General features: G+C 42.6%; 1 protein-coding gene across 4 annotated transcripts in view; it reads right to left on the reverse strand.

Moving 5' to 3' along the window:
* The window catches only part of LOC129831193 (piggyBac transposable element-derived protein 4-like), a 34,930-nt gene extending 23,685 nt beyond the window's left edge, over positions 1-11,245 (reverse strand). The window contains exons 1-3 of one of the 4 annotated variants that reach the window (XM_055894307.1): positions 10,961-11,242; positions 7,919-8,005; positions 6,604-6,762 (exon numbers count right to left, since the gene is read on the reverse strand). In XM_055894307.1, coding sequence (XP_055750282.1) covers positions 6,604-6,762; positions 7,919-7,992 — 233 coding nt within the window. In that variant the 5' untranslated portion in view covers positions 7,993-8,005; positions 10,961-11,242. Of the gene's footprint in view, positions 1-6,603; positions 6,763-7,918; positions 8,072-10,960 lie in introns of all 4 variants that reach the window. The other 3 variants (XM_055894306.1, XR_008755682.1, XM_055894304.1) reach the window with 3 other exon arrangements.
* Between the last annotated feature and the right edge of the window lie 7,086 nt (positions 11,246-18,331).

An 18,331-nucleotide genomic window follows, 5' to 3' on the forward strand; every position in this document is an offset into this window, starting at 1 on the left:
ATCGTGACATGGAATGACCTATATCGGGATATGAGATTTCGCCATATCGCCCAGGCCTAGCGCACACCATCCACCACTTCCGAGTCTATTACTCGCTAATGTTCAGTCTCTGGATAATAAAGTAGACGAGCTCAGTGTGAGGATCTCCTTCCAGGGGACAGTACTGTCCCAATCTATTCAGGCAGCTGGGTTCTCTGTACATTGCGCAGACAGGAATAAAGAACTCACCGGAAAGAAGAAAGGCAGGGGGTGTATGTTTCATGATTAACTACTCATGGTGTGTTTGTGACAACATACAGTCCTTTTGTTCACCCGACCTAGAATACCTCACAATCAAATGCCGACCATATTACCTCCCAAGAGAATTATCTTTGGTTATAGTCACAGCCGTGTATATTCCCCCTCAAGTTGATACCACGACAGCCCTCAAAGAACTCCACTGGACTTTATGCAAACTGGAAACCATATATCCTGAGGCAGCATTTATTGTAGCTGGGGATTTTAACAAAGCAAATTTGAGGAAAACACTACCGAAGTTCTACCAACACATTGACTGTAGTATTCGCTCTGGAAAAACTGCTACTCAACTTTTTTTAAATGCCTACCAAGGCCCTCCCCCGCCCTCCCTTTGGTAAATCTGATCACGACTCCATTTTACTCATCCCTTCCTATAGGCAGAAACTCAGAGGAAGTACCCGTGCTAAGGTCTATTCAACGCTGGTCTGACCAATCGGAATCCATGCATCAAGATTGTTTTGATCACGTGGACTGGGATTTGTTCTGGGTAGCCTCCGAGAATAACATCGACAGATACGAATAACATCCACAGATACGGTGACTGAGTTCCTCAGGAAGTGTATAGGTGACTGGGTACAATGTGACTATTAGAACCTACCCAAACCAGAAACCATGGATAGATGGCAGCATTCGCGTAAAATTGAAAGCGCGAACCACCGCATTTAACCATGTCAAGGTGACTGGGAATATGGCCGAATACAAACAGTGTAGTTATTCCCTTCGTAAGGCAATCAAACAGGCAAAACGTCAGTACAGAGACAAAGTGGAGTCGTAATTCAACGGCTCAGACACGAGACATATGTGGCAGGGTCTACAGACAATCATTGACTACAAAGGGGAAACCCGCCATGTTGCGAACACCGAAGTCTTGCTTCCGGACAAGCTAAACACCTTCGCCCGCTATGAGGATAACGCCGTGCAACCGCCCGCTAACAAGGACTGTGGGCTCTCCTTCTCGGTGGCCGACGTGAGTAGGACATTTAAGCGTATTAACCCTCGCAAGGCTGCCGGCCCAGACGGCATCCCAAGCCTCGTCTTCAGAGCATGCGCAGACCAGCTGGCTGGAGTGTTTACTAGTGATGCACGACATATCGGTGAACATATCGGAATTGGATGATATTAGCTAAAAATGCCAACATCGGTATCGGCCCGATGTCTAGTTTAACGCTGATGTGAAAAACCGATGTCAAAGCTGACATGCATACCTATATAAACTAGGTACATGACTAATGATGCCACGTAAAATGTAGCGCTACATGTGCAACACAGCCTTCCTAACCTAGCCCACAATGTCTTCTGTGTGGATCGAGCAGTCAACAAGTCAAGCAGTCATTTGAAAGAGTAAGAAAATTGCATCAAGACAACTCAAAGGAGAAATCCATTAATGACAAGATAATGGAAATCATTGCCCTTTCTCTGTCATGGGTGATGTTGGCCGTAGCGACTGTTCGACCACCGGTACACACTAACGTTACCAAGTGCGCTATTGTTCAGATGTTGCCCTACCGGAGTTACACAGTAAAAGCGTCACTGCTATTAGCTTCACAACATACTATGGAACGCCGTTTGGATCTTTGCGTGTCAAAAAAGATACCACTATTTGACGCGATAAATACGCTTTTAAATTTGACATATCAAATAACACTTCTATTATAGAATGTTGTGTGTTCTGAATTTGCACGTGCAAGCCAAGCCAAACGCCACCACTAATATCAGTAACACTGTCAAAGCTGTACAAAAAGAAAGAGTCTACAAACAAGCAAACACTGGCTATGTGTTTACAATACCGTGTTGGTAATAAAGCATTATTTGTTCGATCGCAATTTCTGGGGTAGCTAACTAGCTTAAGCTTGGTACCTAGATAGCACCAATACAACCAGACTGAAAACAATGACCAGTAGAAACTGCAGTCATTTTCACTATTCTTAGCAATGATTTAGGAATCCTTTTAAGTATAAGCTAGGTAGTCACTTGTTGTTCGCCTTTTGAAATTGAACAGCCAGCTACTTAACCCTGTTGCCCGAAGCTAACCTTATAAGCGGCCAGCTAGCTTCATCTGGCTAGTGAGGCTCGACCTGACCGGATTGTGTTGTGAAGCTAGCCAATAAGGATTAGGCACAATAGTGGAATTTACGGTTTGCCTTTAAAATAAAAGTACCTATTTGAAAGTGATGCAGAAGGTTACAATTGTTGGAATCACGCCATATTTTGACTAGATAATGTTAAACAGGGTTGGAATGTGAAGCAATGAAATGGGGTATCAGTCTACTTGGTGACACCCACAGAACACAACTGAAGAGTTTACGCAAATATTAGAGTTGTAGCTCTAATCGTGGGACTGTGACTGTGTGAAATCACCTACCCAGTTAGCCTTTTCTATGTATTGACATTCATATCGCACTGTACAGCTTTACCTAAGGTTTGAGGATCAATGAAATGGGGTATCAGTCTGCTCAACAGCCAATATATTTTTTCCTCTTCAGAGTTATCAGACTCCAAAACATCCATGCAGTTTTTCCTCGGGAATAGTGTTCAATACACATAGGTTGACAATGTGGCTCAATTCACAGTTGTTTCACAGTCCCGCAATAACAGCTACAATGCTGATGTTCTCGGTGTCACTGAGTAGACTGATACCCATGTCAGTGATCCACAAACCATAGGTAAGGCTGTACAGTGAAATAAGTTTGCCCACAACGCAATTCTAAAGTATAATACATCCAGTGTGATTTCAACAGGTTGTCAAATTAGAAATTACTGTCTTTTGTTGATTTTATATAACATTTCAACCTCGTTTAGCATGAAATTATGGCATGATTCTACTATTTGTATTCATTTGCATCACTGTCAATTACATACTTTTATTTTGAAGGCTAACCAAAGGCCACTATTGTGGATAATCCTTATTGTGGCTAGCTTCACATAGATGGGTCCCATCACCATTAATCAAATAAGAACTGTCTTATAAATTAGGGTTATTTTAGATGATGACACCTAGCTATACAGTTAGCTAGCTAACTATAGCTACTGAAACAGATGTCGTTTTGCTATGTTTTTCGGGAAGAACATTGTTTGCATCCATGAGCTAGCTAGCTTTTTTTATGACCAGCACAGTAGGCACGCGAAACAACTTTACCAGCATCATAGCATACATATCGATGAATCGTTGTGACAAATGAAACACGAGTGATTGTGTAATCAATGTGTAATAACTATGTAAAAAAATATTGAACACGTTCAATTATTGTGACGTGCAGTCATATTCAGGTCCTGATTGGTCAACACGCTTATTTGACACGACAAATAGTGTTATTTGACGTGTATCTTTTTTGACATGCAAAGACCCAAACGGCGTTATATAGAAATGAAACGACTGAACAACGAAACAGCACAGCAAATACGTGAAAGAAATAGGTTTTGATGATCTTTTACTGGTAATGGGGACATATGTAAATGCCAACAAAATAACATTTTGGTCAGTGTTGTGTGTGTGTAACCTTTATTTAACTAGGCAAGTCAGTTGAGAACTGATTAGGACGACGGATGTGATACAGCCTGGATTCTAACCAGAGACTGTAGTGATGCCTCTTGCACTAAGATGCAGGGCCTTAGACCACTGCATCCATGTGTGTGTTTTAACTATTTAACTGTACTAGAATGCATAAAAAGGCTGCTAAAATGTTAAATATTGGTTATCGGTACCGTTTTTTTGGGGCAAGGAAAATATTGGATATCGGTATCGGACAAAAATGTCATATCGGTGCACCACTAGTGTTTACGTACATATTCAATCTCTTCCCTATTCCAGTCCGCTGTCCCCACTTGCTTCAAGATGTCCACCATTGTTCCTGTACCCAAGAAAGCAACGGTAACTGAACTAAATGACTATTGCCCCATAGCACTCGCTTATGTCATCATGAATTGCTTTGAGAGGCTAGTTTAGGATCATATCACCTCTACCATACACCCTAGACCCACTTCAATTTGCTTACCGCCCCAATAGAGCCACAGACGATGCAATCGCCATCGCACTGGACAAGAGGACTACCTACGTAAGAATGCTGTTCATTGACTATAGCTCAGCATTCAACACCAAAGTATGCTCCAAGCTCATTATTAAGCTCCGGGCCCTGGGTTTGAACCCCGTCCTGTGCAACTGGGTCCTGAACTTCCAGACAGGCCACCCCCAGGTGGTGAAGGTAGGAAACAACGCCTCCACTTCGCTGATCCTCAACACAGGGGCCCCACAAGGGTGTGTGATTAGCCCCCTCCTGTACTCCCTGTTTACCCATGACTGCGTGGCCACGCACGCCTCCAACTCAATAATCAAGTTTGCAGACGACACAAAAGTAGTAGGCCTGATTACCAACAATGACGAGACAGCCTACAGGGAGGAGGTGAGGGCCCTGGCAGAGTGGGGCAAGGAAAATAATCTCAACATCAACAAAACAAAGGAGCTGATCGTGGACTTCAGGAAAAAGCAGAGGGAGCACCCCCCTATCCCCATCGACGGGACCGCAGTGGAGAAGGTGGAAAGTTCCTCTGCGTACACATCACAGACAGACTGAATGGTCCACCCACACAGACAGTGTGGTGAAGAAGATGCAACAGCACCTCTACAAATCACGAGGTTGAAGAAATTTGGCTAGGCCCCTAAAACTTTTACAGATGCACAATTGATAGCATCCTGTCAGGCTGAATCACCGCCTGGTACGGCAACTGCACCACCCGCAACGGATGGTGCAGTCTGCCCAACGCATCACCAGGGGCAAACTACCTGTCCTCCAGGACACCTACAGCACCAGATGTCACAGGAAGGCCAAAAAGATCATCAAGGACATCAACCACCCGAGCCACAGCCTGCTCACCCCGCTATCATCCAGAAGGTGAGGTTAGTACAGATGTATCAAAGCTGGGACCGAGAGACTGAAAAACAGCTTCTATCTCAAGGCCATCAGACTGTTAAACAGCCTTCACTTGTCGGCTTCCACCCGGTTATGCAACCCTGCACCTTAGAGGCTGCTGCCCTATATACATAGAGTTGGAATCACTGGCCACTTTAATAAATGGAACACTAGTCACTTTAATATGTTTACGTATTGCTTTACTCATCTCATATGTATATACTGTATTCTATTCTACTGTATTTTAGTCAATGCCACTGGCATTGCTCAATATAATATTTATATATTTCTTAATTACGTTATATTACTTTTAGATGTGTGTATTGTGAGATACTACTGCACTATTGGAGCTAAGAACACAAGCATTTCGCTACACCCGCAATAACATTTGCAAAATATGTGTATGTGACCAACAAAATTTGATTTGACATGCACACTGTGACCAATCTTGGCCATAAAAGCCTGTAGCTCTTTCAAAGTTGCCGTTGGACTCTTGGTAGTCTCTCTGATCAGTTTCCTACTTGCTCTGTCATCCATTTTGGAGGCATGGCCTGATCTACGCAGGGTCTTGGTGGTGCCACACACCTTCCATTTATTAATAATCGTTTTGATCGTGCTCCAAGTGATATTCAAGGAACCTGTGCCTTTCCACCACTTTGTCCTGGAGTTCTATTAAAAGCTCCTTGGTGCTCATGGTTGAGTGTTTGTTTTGCAATTCACTACCCAGCAGAAGGAACATACAGGAACTCCTGAAATAATGTGAATCCCTACAATTTAACACAGGTGGAGGCCAGTTAACTTGGTGTGTGATTTTGAAGGTGATTGGTTACGCCCAAGAAAATGTAGGATTACTATGACAAGGGGGGGACACTTATCATACTAAGCTATTTCAGTCTTTTGTTTTTTATAGATTAAAAAAATATATATATGAATATATGTTTCACTTGGAAGTTGTGGGGTGGGATGTGTAGATCAATGGGAACACTATTTTAATGTATTTTAATTCCAGGCTATTCGGCAACAAACTGTGAAATGTTGAAAGGGGGTGTAGACTTTCTATAGGCATATTGGCTCTACGACATCTAAGGCTGAATATGGTCTCAGATTTGTTAGGCTTCATTTACACAGGCAGGACATTTCAGATTTTTGGTTGTAAGTGCCGAGAATAGACATTTTACTCCTACTCTTATGGGTAAAAATAAAAACTATGCATGAAGTCTCTTTAGTCATAAGAGTCACACCTAGTCTACAGATACTTAGGACACCTCATGACCTGTCCTAACAAGTTAAGAGTTACCAGCAGGTGTCTTGATAATAGAAAAATACAGCGAGTCAAATATCGATGACTGCAGCTAAATGACTATAGCGGAAACACTGAAGGATTATGAAAGTTTGTAAATACCTTGATGTCCTTGTTGACTGTGAACCTTTGCATGGTAACCATGGTTCTTCTGGAGAATCAGAACACTTTACCCCGCTCTCAGATTGGCTTTCTTTCCTTGGTGTGACTCTGGGTGGTGTGTCGCCTGCTGATTCATTTGAGTCCTCTTCCCAATCAAGACTATGAAGATAAATATGAACATGTTTACAATAATGCAATTCACTAAGTCAACACTATTACTTAGGACTAGACAACAGAACACAATTAATTTACCATCTCCTACTGCTGTCGTCTACATGGTTCCACATTCACACATCAACATTTCATGTCACTTCAATGCGGCCGACACCCACCGTCTAACATCAATCTGTTAGGTTTACAAACTGAGAAATATGTCTGTCAAATAGTTTCTAAAAAATTTAATAAAAAATCTGAGAAATGAGAATTCATTTTTCAAGTATGTCATTTTGATTTCAGATCTTTTTAATGGAGTGGCTGCGGATCTGACTTTTCTGGACCTTTCCTCCCGACTGCTAAAGCTCCCGAAGCCTCTGCGCATGTGCAGGATCCTCTACTCCACTAGGCAAAAGATGTGCTTTGATTTAACCTAAACTAACTAAATACAGGTAGACTATGCTACAGTTTATTAAGATCATCTGGTTGATATGCAGATGCTGCATGTTTCACCAGAAAAAAAAGAATAATCATCCTTCGCAAATCACGATTGAATGAGAGAAATTAGCGAGGTTCTCTACGTATAGCGCAGAGAATATGTGCAAAGTAGAGAATCCTGCACATGCGCAAAAGCCCCAGCCGCCGGGAAGCGGGGTCCAGAAAAGTCAGATCCGCAGTCTGTCTTCTTTTAAAATGGGGCTCCCGAGTGGCGTAGCGGTTTAAGGCACTGCATCTCAGCGCTAGAGGCGTCACTACAGACCCTGGTTAAATTCCAGGCTGTATCACAACCGGCCGTGATTGGGAGTCCCATAGGGCATAAATAAATAGACTCCAGCGATGTTTTTACTTTTCCTGTTAAAGCGATATTCCAGGTATAAATACACCAAAGTACACACACTAAAGTACAAAACATATATTTGAGCAAAATATACACTACCATTCAAAAGTTTGGGGTCACTTAGAAATATCCTTGTTTTTTAAAGAAAAGTAAATTTTCCCCCCAATTGAAATAACATCAAATTGATCAGAAATACAGTGTAGACATTGTTAATGTTGTAAATGACTATTGTAGATAGAAACATCAGATTTTTTATGGAATAACTTCAGTCAAGTTTTAGACCCCATCATAGCACTGAGGCTGCACTTGAAGGTGGTAAATTACCTTTTAATGGCGTCAGACCGAGGCTCTGCATCTGTCCTCGTGCTCCTGGACCTTAGTGCTGCTTTTGATACCATCGATCACCACATTCTTTTGGAGAGATTGGAAACCCAAATTGGTCTACACGGACAAGTTCTGGCCTGGTTTAGATCTTATCTGTCGGAAAGATATCAGTTTGTCTCTGTGGATAGTTTATCCTCTGACAAATCAACTGTAAATTTCAGTGTTCCTCAAGGCTCTGTTTTAAGACCACTATTGTTTTCACTATATATTTTACCTCTTGGTGATGTCATTCAGAAACATGTTAACTTTCACTGCTTTGCGGACGACACACTGCTGTACATTTCGATGAAACATGGTGAAGCCCCAAAATTGCCCTCCCTGGAAGCCTGTGTTTCAGACATAAGGAAGTGGATGGTGGCAAATGCTCTACTTTTAAACTCGGACAAAACAGAGATGCAAGTTCTAGGTCCCAAGAAACAAAGAGATCTTCTGTTGAATCTGACAATTAATCTTGATGGTTGTACAGTCGTCTCAAATAAAACTGTGAAGGACCTCGGCGTTACTCTGGACCCTGATCTCTCTTTTGACGAACATATCAAGACTGTTTCAAGGACAGCTTTTTTCCTTCTACGTAACAATGCAAAAATCTGAAACTTTCTGTCCAAAAAATGTTACAGAAAAATGTATCCATGCTTTTGTCACTTCTAGGTTAGACTACTGCAATGCGCTGCTTTCCGGCTACCCGGATAAAGCTGTAAATAAACCTCAGTTAGTGCTAAACACGGCTGCTAGAATCCTGACTAGAGCCCAAAAAATGTGATCATATTACTCCATTGCTAGTCTCTCTACACTGGCTTCCTGTTAAGGCAAGGGCTGATTAAGGTTGTACTGCTAACCTACAAAGCATTACATGGGCTTACTCCTACCCATCTTTCCGATTTTGGTCCTGCCGTACATACCTACAGGTACGCTACGGTCACAAGACGCAGGCCTCCTTACTGTCCCTAGAATTTCTAAGTAAACAGCTGGAGGCAGGGCTTTCTCCTATAGAGCTCCATTTTTATGGAATGGTCTGCCTATCCATGTGAGAGACGCAGACTCGTTCTCGACCTTTCAAGTCTTTATTGAAGACTCATATCTTCAGTAGGTCCTATGATTGAGTGTTGTCTGGCCCAGGAGTGTGAAGGTGAACGGAAAGGCACTGGAGCAAAGAACCGCCATTACTGTCTCTGCCTGGCCGGTTCCCCTCTCTCCATTGGGATTCTCTGCCTCAAACCATATTACAGGGGCTGAGTCACTGGCTTACGGGTGCTCTTCCATGCTGTCCCTAGGAGGGGTGCGTCACTGATAAGATCTTCCTGTCCGGGTTGGCGCCCACCCCCTTGGGTGCCGTGGGGGACATCTTCGTGGGCTTTATTCAGCCTCGTCTCAGGATGGTAAGTTGGTGGTTGAAGATATCCCTCTAGTGGTGTGGGGGCTGTGCTTTGGCAAAGTGGGTGGGGTTATATCCTGCCTGTTTGGCCCTGTCCGTGGGTATGATCGGATGGGGCCACAGTGTCTCCCGACCCCTCCTGTCTCAGCCTCCAGTATTTATGCTGCAATAGTTTATGTGTCGGGGGGCTAGGGTCAGTCTGTTATATCTGGAGTATTTCTCCTGTCTTATTCGGTGTCCTGTGTGAATTTAAGTTCGCTCTCTCTCTAATTTTCTCTTTTTTTCTCTCTCGGAGGACCTGAGCCCTAGGGTAATGCCTCAGGACTACATGGCCTGATGATTCCTTGCTGTCCCCAGTCCACCTGGTCGTGCTGCTGCTCCAGTTTCAACTGTTCTGCCTGCGGCTATGGAACCCTGACCTGTTCACCGGACGTGCCACCTGTCCCAGACCTGTTGTTTTCAACTCTAGAGACCGCAGGAGGGGTAGAGATAATCAGAATAATCGGCTATGAAAAGCCAACTGACATTTACTCCTGAGGTGCTGACCTGTTGCACCCTCTACAACCACTGTGATTATTATTATTTGACCCTGCTGGTCATCTATGAACATTTTAACATCTTGGCCATGTTCTGTTATAATCTCCACCCGGCACAGCCAGAAGAGGACTGGCCACCCCTCATAGCCTGGTTCCTCTCTAGGTTTCTTCCTAGGTTCCGGCCTTTCTAGGGAGTTTTTCCTAGCCACCGTGCTTCTACACCTGCATATTGCTTGCTGTTTGGGGTTTTAGGCTGGGTTTCTGTACATAACTTTGTGACATCAGCTGATGTAAGAAGAGCTTTATAAATACGTTTGATTGATTGATTGATTGATTGGGAAGGTGTGTGCAAAATTCCTGTATAATTGCCAACCATCCTTTAGTGACAATGTAAAAAAAACATTGCCTGACAAATTGGCTAACGCTACCAAGCTATATAGATTGCTATACACACAACGACTCAAACATAAATGGTTGACTGTTGGAATTCTCTCTCCAGGTCTTCCAAGGGAAGCAAATCTCCCTTTGATGTACAGTACCAGCAAAAGATTGGACACACCTACTCAAGATGGTTTGTCGTTTCCAATGTGAACAGATTAATCCTAGTGGGCAGAACGGGCAAGGAGGTGGGCAGAGTCAAGCACGAGATAGCGAGATCCTATTGGCGCGTTCTAACAAACGTTTGCATATTTCTGTTAGGGAACGCCTACTCTGAAGTGCGCAATAACTCAATTTGCCTTTGCGCGTCTCTAAACAATGGCAAAGGGTCAAATCTACTAAACATAGTCCACACTGTTCGTAACAGATTATAGTTTTGGGAACAGAAAACTGTATTGGCATCAAATGTTTAATCGATTAGACAATGTGCAGAATGTCGGCGGCCTTATCGATCTTCTCCCACTGGCTTCCAGTGGAAATGCCAAGCGGATTCTTTCACATGTATAGATCGGGTAAAATCTCTCATTGTTCTCTCTGTGGTAAAATGGTTCTGACTGTTTCGGTGAGATTTCGGCCCCCGGGTGTGTTGACTGGGTACATACAGTATGCGCTCTGGGAGTGATTATTCCTACTTACGCGTCCTCGTGTGGATCCACCCCCTCCTGATAGTCGAAGCTGAAGTCTTCGTCTGCAAGGTAACTATCATCAGACCAATTGCTTCCCTCCTCGCTGCTATCGAAGTCCTCCATCTCGGTGTCGCTTTCCATCGTATAATCAATCAATTTCAGCTATATTGTTGTGGCCAGAGCTACGGTCTAAAACGTAGTCACAAATTCTCTGCTACTACACTATCACGTTAACAACGTGCCGCTTCTTCTTTGCGTGAGTTTTCGGCAGACGACACGGCTTCTTCTATGATATAATGGCAGTCCGCAAACAAGGCGTATGCCGACACCTACTGTGCTGGAGTGTGTGGTCAATCACGGTTTACAACATTTCTAAATCCTCCTACCTAACTCAGAAGTATAAAATAAAAAACAGCCCTACTAACTTCTAATAGACCCTCCCCCAAATCCCTTCCAACATCAATCTTTCCCTCTCTTCAACACACTTACAACAATATTGCACATGCTCCACTGTTTCAATCCACCATACACTCCAGACAAAACACATTAACATGCTTGCCAACCAGATGTAATGACAAGTTTAATGTACAATGTCCTAATCGAGCAAACACCACCTCTTCCTTCCTAATCGGACCTTTGAATATTGGTCCACTGACCTTTCTTTGGAGGGCATATAAATGCCTGCCCTTGGGCTCAGAGTCCCATCTCTTCTGCCACACATCTATCAAAATGGCTCTGATTTTACATTTGGCCTCACTTCTACACAGTGGAACATTCATGTAAATTATATCTTGTTTCAAAGCTATTTTGGCCAAATGGTCTACAACTTCATTCCCTTCCACACCTGAATGTGCTGGGACCCAGCAGAATCTCACTACTACACCCAGTCTCTCAATTCTCCATAATAAAATGAATACCTCCAATAGTAGGTAACTGCTATTAGATTTACCAGATGATAAACTATGCAAATAGGACAGAGAATCTGAGCATACTATAATTCTAACATGTTGTACATCCTCCACCCACTGGAGGGAAACTACTATCACCAACAGTTCAACTGAGTATACTGAAAGTTAATCTGTTGGTCTTCTACATATATTAACATCAATTCAAGGAATGTAAATGACTGCTCTTATGCGCCCACTATCTGGAAAAGCAGTAAAAAAAACATAACTTCTACCAATGTAATTGTCAGCCTGTTTCCTTATATCACTGACTTCTGACCATCTTTATTTTCCTCTACCGAGGTTAGATCAACAACAGGATCTGGGAGTAACCATGGAGGAACGTCCCCTATCACCACAGAAGGGCCATCTTCCAACTCCCTCAAACCACTCTCATCAGCAAGCTTTCCAACTGTCCAACCAAAACCACTGTCTTGCCTACTAGTATATTCCCAACAGTCATCTAGAACAGTAGCAGTGGGATGCACAACCTCACAGCCTTTCAACCTAACCCATTAAGCTAATGACAATTTTTTTATGCCGTACAGTACCAGTCAAAAGTTTCATTCCAGGGTTTTTCTTTATTTTTACTATTTTCTACATTGTAGATTAATAGTGAAGATATCAAAACTATGAAATAACACACATGGAGTCATGTCGTAACCAAAAAAGTGTTAAATAAATCAAAATATATTTTATATTTGAATTTCTTCAAAGTAGCCACCCTTTGACTTGATGACAGCTTTGCACACTTTTGGCATTCTACAATGTAGAAAATAGTACATGTAAAGAAAAACCCTTGAATGAGTAGGTGTGTCCAAACATGACTGGTACTGTATATCCAAAGGCATCTCACCTGCCTCCACTAGTAAGGCACATACAGATGTTGATTTAAATGCACTAATACATATCCTTAAAGCTATATACTGGATACTGGATGATGCCTCTGAAGCCATGTCTTTGCCGTTGTTCCATAAACCATACACTCAAAATCAATTGTCATCCTGATCAGAGAACTATAAATATCCATCAACGATTGTCTGTCAGCACCCCATTCATAACCAGAGACCGAGCGTATAACATTCCCCACCTCCTTACACTTTGTTTCAACATTTATAACATGATCTTTCCATGTATATCGCTCATTGAACCATAGACCCAAGTATTTGTACTCAGAAAGCCTCCCCATAGGCTGTCCATACAGAAACAACTGTATATTATCAGCAACTTTCTTCTTTGAGAAGAACATACAAGAAGACTTCGCCACAGACAATTTAAAACCCCAGTCAATTAACCATCTTTCAACATACACTATAGCTTGTTGAATAGATTTAATCACATGACATTCCTTCCCCTCTTCCAAATAGCTCCATAGGGAAGCCCCAATACCCCTACCTACATTCGAAAACACATCATTAATCATAATGTTGAACAAAATAGGACGGATAGCAATGCCTTGAGGAATAACATTGTCAACTCCATAGGCATCAGATAAAATGGGTTCTATTTTAACTCGAAAAGAGCGATTTCAATAAGAAGGCCAAAACCCAGTTATATAATCTCACACCAACACCAAGTCTTTCCATCTTAATCAGTAGACCTTCTCTCGACATAGTGTCATAAGCCTTTTCAATGGCAAAAAAAAGACAGTAACCATTCATTATTTTCTTAAACACTGTTTCCCATGCTTGTTCAATGAACCATAAACAATTAATAAACATGCACCTGTGGAACGGTCTATAAGACACTAACAGCTATTATGAAAACTTAGGACACTAAAGAGGCCTTTCTACTGACTCTGGGAAAAACACCAAAAGAAAGATGCCTAGGGTCCCTGCTCATCTGCGTGAACGTGCCTTAGGCATGCTGCAAGGAGGCATGAGGACTGCAGATGTGGCCAGGGCAATAAATTGCAATGTCCGAACTGTTAGACACCTACGACAGCCCTACAGGGAGACAGGACGGACAGCTGATCGTCCTCACAGTAGCAGACCATGTGTAACAACTCCCGCACAGGATCGGTACATCCGAACATCACACCTGCGGGACAGGTACAGGATGACAACAACAACTGCCCGAGTTACACCAGGAACGCACAATCCCTCCCTCCATCTGTGCTCAGACTGTCCGCAATAGGCTGAGAGAGGCTGGACTGAGGGCTTGTAAGCCTGTTATAAGGCAGGCCCTCACCAGACATCACCGGCAACAATGTCGCCTATGGGCACAAACCCACCGTCGCTGGACCAGACAAAACTGGCAAAAAGTGCTCTTCACTGACGAGTCATGGTTTTGTCTCACCAGGGGTGATGGTCGGATTTGCTTTTATCGTAGAAGGAATGAGTGTTACACGGAGGCCTGTACTCTGGAGTGGGATCGATTTGGAGGAGGAGGGTCCGTCATGGTGTGGGGCGGTTTGTCGCAGCATCATCAGACTGAGCCTGTTGTCATTGCAGGCAATCTCAACGCTGTGCGTTACAGGGAAGACATCCTCCTCCCTCATGTGGTACCCTTCCTACAGGCTCATCCTCACATGACCCTCCAGCATGACAATGCCACCAGCCATACTACTCGTTCTGTGCATGATTTCCTGCAAGACAGGAATGTCAGTGTTCTGCCATGGCCAGCGAAGAGCCCGGATCTCAATCCCATTGAGCACGTCTGAGACCTGTTGGATCGGAGGGTGAGGGCTAGGTCCATTCCTCCCAGAAATGTCTGGGAACTTGCAGGTGCCTTGGTGGAAGAGTGGGTAACATCTCACAGCAAGAACTGGAAAATCTGGTGCAGTCCATGAGGAGGAGATGCACTGCAGTACTTAATGCAGCTGGTGGCCACACCAGATACTGACTGTTACTTTTGATTTTGATCTTCCCTTTGTTCAGGGACACATTATTCAATTTCTATTAGTTACATGTCTGTGGAACTTGTTCAGTTTACGTCTGAGTTGTTGAATCTTATGTTAATACAAATATTTACACGTTAAGTTTGCTGAAAATAAATGCAGTTGACAGTGAGAGGACGTTTCTTTTTTTGCTGAGTTTACATCAACCGGCCTCTCTAAAGACAACTCTCCAACAGACTTTAAGAAATGATTGTAGCATCAATGTTCATGGTACACCAAATCAGGAAATGATCACTTCCAACAGTAGAATCATTAATTCCATTACCTTCACACATAGATGTAATATAGTTAGAAGCCAGTGTGAGGTGTGAAGCCATGTTACTTGAACACATATCACATCAGGTTTGATCTCTGAATCAATTGCATATTTCTTAAACTCCTAACCGTTAGCAGTAAGTCTTCTGGCATTCCACTGAAGGATAACAAAAACCATAACTCTAATTATCATCATTAGTATTATTAGGAGTCAACATATCAACAATCATGGCGACAGTAACGTGTTACTCCTAAAAAATATGTTGCTGCTTCAACAATGATCTTCAACTTGGCTGTTCTCTCCACCAACGCAGTCCGGTTGATAACCTTTCCAATGAAGGCTATAAAGTCAAGCCTTCTTTCAACACCTGTACCTTTTCTGCCGTAGAGTCTTTCACTCCCAATAACTTTTCTGATGCTGGTGCTACTACTTTTATCTTCTGCGACTTCTTTTCCATCAGTGCTATTGTTAATTACAATAGCAAAGAAACCAACCTTTCTAAAACACAAACTGTTTGGACCACTCAGTCCTGCCTACTCCTAACTCATATTCATGTGTAGCTACCTCAAATTGTAGGCCTATGTATTCTTTATTTCAAGAATTATAAAGACTTTGTGTTTCTTTATTCATGGAAAAACTGAGTAAAACAATAGTATTTAATGATTTAATGTATCAATCTTTATTTAATTTCAAACATCTGGCTAGGGCAAGGGTTCTTAAACCTTTTCAGCCTGGGACCCAAATTAGAAATGCTGTGTTTTCCTGGGACCCAAGCTTAGGAAAATATGCAACTATACATAAATATAGGTACATTTCATTGCCATTATGCTTAAAATAAATGCAATACAGACAAAAACAAATAACAATTAAATTAAATATCCATATAAATATATATTAATGTTTATTTTCCCCATTAAAAACACTCTTATATATCTGTCTAGGTTGGAACTGTTGCTGTTAAAATACAATACATATTTTTTTTATTCTGAACTGGAAAAAACTGATTGATCACATCACACAGATGTAGACCAGAAAACACACACAGTCCTGATGAGGGCGTGTCTATTCTTGACTATATTGACTATCCGTTTTTGACACTGTTTCTGTACTTGTTTTGTAAGTATGTCAGAGTTGAGAACCCTGACTCACATAGGTATGTGGTGCCAAACTGGACCAGAACATATAAAGTTACAGCTTTCTCAGTCAGGCAGGAGACCGCTTCCTGTTGTAGATGAGCAACCCAGAACTGTGTGAGTGTGTTTGGCTCAAAAAGCATCTTGCTCCAATCAGTTTATTCCAGTTAAGAATACAAATTATTATTGTATTTCAACAATCATTTCTACAGTAAGATGTACAGTAGGCCAGATTTTTTCATCTTCATCTGTACTGTTACTAGGGTTGCAATATCAGTAACTAGCTTGCTTTGGCAAATGTTAGCTATTAGCTGTGTACAAGGCCAGGGGATTGTTTGAAAGAGAAACTCACATCTACTACTATGAGAGTTAGTTAGTACTCCCTTATTTGTGCTTATCATCGCCTGTTATAAAATGACAACAATGCCTTGCTAGCTGACTTTCCTTTCCACTGTTGAAGCACTGTTTCCTGAAGCATTCTGTCCGGTTCTGATAGAACTCCATGGGTTTACCATCATGCTGTGGATGTTTGGTCAGGACGTGTCGTTTTATTAATTTGTTCATTATGAGAGACTCATTACTAAGCACTTCCACACACGAAACACATTGTGGGCGCTCCTCGTTATAAGTTTGTATGAAAGAGAGAGAAACTCTCATGAAACTCGTTTCATGACAATTGAGCTGTCAGAACTTGTGGCTAACATGACTCAATTTGATGACAGCGGCAGGTGGGAATGTCAAGTGCAGTGTTGTAAGGAAAGTAGCTATTATTGGCTGTCCTAAAAGTCGCTAAATGACGTTATCACCTAATTTGCATAATTGGCCCTGTGCATGTAATTGTGATGGACGCTGTGGGAGAGAGGAATAACGTCGTGGGAGAGACAAAAAGTGAGTAAAAAACACCCTAAATCTGTTTAGAACTACAAATGAACTCAGGCACACACACAGTGGACAAGGTGAATAAGTGACTGAGGCTGTGTGAGTCAAATGCAGTGATTTATTTTTGTGCAGTGATTTATTTTAGACAAAGAACATTTTACATTTACATCCCGCCCTGAATGTAAGCCAGGGCGGGATCAGCCAGCGGCGGCTTCCCGCATGCACGATTCATTTGCAGTCTGGATGCGGAGGGGTGAACATCTCCTGCTCTGGGCCGCCTGTGAGTGCTTTGGGGTGGAGGTGGGGCCCTCGGCAGCACCTGCTGCTCGTTGAGCTTTCACGTCAGTCTCCAATAACACCAGAAAAAGTCGCTAGATGATGTTTTGAAAATGTGTAGCTAGAGGGGTCTGAATACTTGCTAAATAAAGCGAAAAAATCGCTAAATTGGCAACACTGCGTGTGTCGCGGAGTGATCTTCAAGAAAAAGATCCGGATAAACCGGGAAGCACACGGACATCTCCCTCATATGCGCACCGCTAACAAACTGATGAGACCGCAGCTAAGCAGAGAGCGCACTAAACAGAGAGCGCAGAAGCACTTGGCCAAATCAATTCCAGTAATTCATGAAATAATTATAAATTTACTCTGACACGTCGCGACCCACCATATGTTAAGGCTGGGCTAGGGTTATTGTATGAAATCTGGTGGTTTGGGGAAATTAAGTTTTACAAAGAGTGATAGTGTCAACAAGAGTGTCCATGATTGTGTCTTTGAATGTGAGATGGAGATGATAAAACTGTACAGTTTTGAATGTTTTTTTGCAGCTTGTTCCAGTCGCTAGCTGCAGCGAACTGAAAAGACGTGGGACCCCGGAATGTGTGTGCTTTGAGAACCTTTATCAGAATGTGACTGGCAGAACGGGTGCTGTATGTGTAGGATGAGGGTTGTAGTAGGTATCTCCTACCTACTCCTGAGGTGCTGACCTGTTTCACCCTCTACAACCACTTTGATTATTATTATTTGACCCTGCTGGTCATCTATGAATGTTTGAACATCTTGGCCATGTACTGTTATAATCTCCACCCGGCACAGCCAGAAGACTGGCCACCCCTCAGAGCCTGGTTCCTCTCTAGGTTTCTTCCTAGGTTCCTGCCTTTCTAGGGAGTTGTTCCTAGCCACCATGCTTCTACATCTGCATTGCTTGCTGCTTTGGGTTTTAGGCTGTGTAGCACTTTGTGACATCGGCTGATGTAAGAAGGGCTTTATAAAT

Source organism: Salvelinus fontinalis, chromosome 32, assembly GCF_029448725.1.
Source record: "Salvelinus fontinalis isolate EN_2023a chromosome 32, ASM2944872v1, whole genome shotgun sequence".
In the NCBI taxonomy this organism is placed as follows: domain Eukaryota; kingdom Metazoa; phylum Chordata; class Actinopteri; order Salmoniformes; family Salmonidae; genus Salvelinus; species Salvelinus fontinalis.